This window comes from Castor canadensis, chromosome 8 (genome assembly GCF_047511655.1).
Source record: "Castor canadensis chromosome 8, mCasCan1.hap1v2, whole genome shotgun sequence".
Classification (NCBI taxonomy): Eukaryota; Metazoa; Chordata; class Mammalia; order Rodentia; family Castoridae; genus Castor; species Castor canadensis.
In genome coordinates this window covers 26,573,270-26,577,138 of record NC_133393.1, presented here as the reverse complement: position 1 = coordinate 26,577,138, position 3,869 = coordinate 26,573,270, and the positions used below count along the sequence as shown (strand labels likewise).

Here is a 3,869-nt window from a genome sequence, read left to right as displayed (position 1 = left end):
AACCTTTCAAAGAAGTATAGTAGAGGTTACATCATTTCTCAAAATTTCTCCTAGCCATACAGCTTAGAATCCCATGAGATTTCTACAAATTTTCCCTAGTTCATTATTTTTTTGCTGTGCTTACAGAAAATTGTTTCTTTCTCCCCTCAATGATTTCAAACCATGAATGATTTCCCTTTTACAGCAAGTACCCCAATGTCAGCATCTCTGTTAAATTTTCTAACACTTCTTATAGTTCTCTCAGTGCCTCCTATTCTCTGTTTCCCACGAATGCTTGTTTCTTCCCTTCTGGTAATCCGCTTCAACTTTAAATGAAAGGAAAAAAGAAAAAGCTACTTCATACACTGCTTTGACCAGTGTACCTCAAGGAGATACTCCAGATGTTTTGCAAGTAATGGAGAAAAATAAAATTCTAAGTTTTCTATCTTTCAGCAAATTTAATCAAATATTCAACCTTTTTTTTCCTATGAGTCATATTCTCACTGGATATTCCAGTCTGGCCTCTACTCACAATTCTCCTGCCTCAGTCTGCCGAGTACTGGGTTAACAGCATGTGCCACCATGCCTGGCAAATATTAAACATTTTAACATTTACTTATTCATAACTCCTCAAGAGTTTTAATGGTGGATATTATATATCTATGAAAACAGCATAATGAAACCCATCAAAAATTAGAGAACCAGGCACTGAATAGAGAGGAAATTTTATACCCCTTCCCACCCCCCACATCCCACACATTAAATTACCTTCATGGCTCTTGCACAGTGATGAGTCTAACTTAAGAGAAGTGAAGGTGGCTAAGAAAGAGTAATATGAATTTAATCAAAGTACATTCTATGCATGTTGTAAATATCACATTGGAACCCCTTTGTACAATTGCTATGCTAATAAAAATTTAATTATAAAAGAGTTTTAACATTAACTGGAAAACTATTTTTCCACTATGTAAATGAAATGAAAAAAAGATGCATTCTTTTATGAGAAAGCAGGATTTTTATAAAAGAGGAGGAGGAAATAGGGTAAATAGATTTTCCAAATGAGAAGAGTTGAAAATTTCTGGCAACTTTTGAGAAAACTAATGTGAAGCAGGCAGACTTCTGGGTCATAAAAGATAACCAGTGTCACATTAATGGAGTTGGAAGAGAGGAGGGTGAAGTTCCTTAATATCTGAGGTGTGATTTTATTTCAAGTGAAATAGAAACAGAACTTAAAATAGACTAGCCAGGCATGTGGTGTCTATCTGAAATCCCAGTACCAGGAGATAGAGCCAAGAGAACTGTGGCCAGCCTAAGCTACAGAGTGAGACACTGTCTCAAAAAAGGGAAGGGAAGAGAATATAGATCATAAAAAAAACAGAATGTTGAGGGGATTATAATATAAATACTTTGAGAAGAGGACAGTACTGATGAGATGAGGAAGTCTCTCTTTACTCCAAATTGTGGGAGAATTTTCCTTAATAGGATTCTAGGGATCTGCAAAAAAAAAAAATTAAGTTTTAGGGAAATCAGTAAATAGAAGCACAGTAGAGCAAAAATTATCATGAAAGAAGGCATTTGGGATTATATTTTTTAAATATTTAATAACTCTCAATATAGGAAAACTAAGTCAATCATCAGTTATCATAGTGGTAGTTTTATATATTCCTCAGGTCATGATAATGTGATATAAAAGGCAATATTTCTTAGGACTCTAGTATGTTTCCAAGGATTAGGGACACAAAAGATCATTAAGGTAAAGTCTCTAAACTCATATGCACTCTAAAATGAGGAAGTTAAATTACTACTATGTTAAAAAATATATATATTTTCTCAACAGTGTTGTTGTTGTAATGAGTTCATCCTATTTTTCTCAAGTTAACAATCCATAGAGTGAATTCTGAGTACTCAAAGATATAAGCCAGGTGGAATATTTTTTAAATTGCTACCTGGTTGATGTGATAGGAGGAGAAAAGAAAAATTGTATCATAGCATACATGTTCACAACCACATAAGATGGTAGGCAAAACACTTGTTCTGAAATGAAAAAAATAAAAAAAAAAAAACACTTGTTCTGAATCCTTAAAAGAAGGAAAACTACTAATGAGAAATGTAATAAATCCTACGAATGGTTGAATCACAACACAGAAATGCATGTAACCTCACCATGTAACGTTCTAAGAACCAAAAGCTACATAAGATCTCATATGGGATTATGTAAGACACGATATTCACCTCTAAGTATTTTGGTCTTCCCAACAAATCCTAGGAGAAAGATCAATGGATCCTAATTACAGATAGTATTCCATAAATTACTATGTCTTCCTTTTTTTGAAGCAATGGTGAATCAAACCTCAGTCAATGAGTTTATCCTCCTAGGAGTAGGAGACATTGAAGAATTAGACCCTTTTCTCTTTGTTGTTTTCCTCACCATCTACTTTGTCAATGTGACTGGGAATGGAGCCATCCTGGCAGTTGTCATCTCTGATCCAAGACTTCACTCACCTATGTATTTCTTCTTGGGAAACCTGTCATATCTAGATATCTGCTACTCCACAGTGACTGTGCCAAAGATGCTTGAGAACTCCATCTCTACTAACAAAGCAATTTCTTTCTTAGGCTGCATAAGCCAGCTTCATTTCTTCCACTTTCTGGGAAGCACTGAGGCCATGTTGTTAGCAGTGATGGCGTTTGACCGCTTTGTGGCTATCTGCAAACCACTTCATTACACTGTCATCATGAATCCTCAGCTCTGTGCCCTGATGGCTCTCACTGTCTGGACCATTGGTTTCTTCCATGCCCTGATGCACTCCATAATGACATCTCATTTGAACTTCTGTGGTCCCAACCATATCCATCACTTCTTCTGTGATGTTAAGCCATTGCTGGAGCTGGCCTGTGGGAACACTGAGCTCAACCAGCAGCTGCTCAATACTGTCACAGGGACCATTGGCATGAGTACTTTCTTTCTGATACTTCACTCCTATTTCTACATAATCACCTATCTCTTCCTCAAGACCCATTCCTGCAGCATGCTTCACAAAGCACTGTCCACTTGTGCCTCCCACTTCATGGTGGTTATGCTTTTCTATGTTCCTGTTCTGTTTACCTACATCCGACCTGCTTCAGGGAGCTCCATGGACCAAAACTGGATCATTGCCATCATGTACAGTGTGGTGACTCCTGCCCTAAATCCACTCATCTACACTTTAAGGAACAAAGAAGTGAAGGTTGCCTTGACCAGGATGATCAGAAGAAGGCTGTGATTGGATGAATCTAGAGAACTCTTCTAAAGTATAAATAATTAAGCATCAGTGAGAACACTGAGATGTGAAATCATGCAATTGTTTAGACGATGTATAGCAAGGAACTTAACGAAAGAAAACTATATGGAGAACTGCATTGTATTCGTATTTGATAATTCATTTTTAGGTAACACAAGGGTAATTTGAACCAATGGAATATGAGCCATATAATCCTAATGCTAAAATTTGTAGAGGATGTCAGATGACAAATTTTATTTGCTACACTTTCTTATGTATGAAATCAAGTATACAAAATGTCTATATAGCCCATGTACTGCATAGATGGCTAACACATAGGAGTCTGTACTGGCAGGTATCTTTTAGTTTGACATGCTGTAATGTGTTCAGTAAAAATATAATATTTTATATCTTGCAGACTTAATATAAGACAATTGCTACCAATTGGAAAGGTAAATGTTAACTGACATGAATTAAAGACACTTTAAAGGAAACATTAATAATTTCTTCTTCATATGCGGAGGTAAATGAATAATGAAGCAAATGACACTATATTCCTTAATTAAGAAAAATACAGTAACTCATGGTTCATCTAAGGAGTTCTGGAGGCTCTATCTCCATATGTGTTTT

At 36.0% G+C, this 3,869-nt stretch overlaps 1 protein-coding gene across 1 annotated transcript; it reads left to right on the top strand.

Annotated features, from left to right (window-relative positions):
* The first annotated feature begins 2,315 nt into the window (after positions 1-2,315).
* LOC109674187 (olfactory receptor 12D2-like) lies at positions 2,316-3,242 on the top strand. The gene has a single exon (XM_020151226.1). The coding sequence runs from the start codon at positions 2,316-2,318 to the stop codon at positions 3,240-3,242; it is 927 nt and encodes a 308-aa protein (XP_020006815.1).
* The last annotated feature ends 627 nt before the right edge of the window (positions 3,243-3,869 follow it).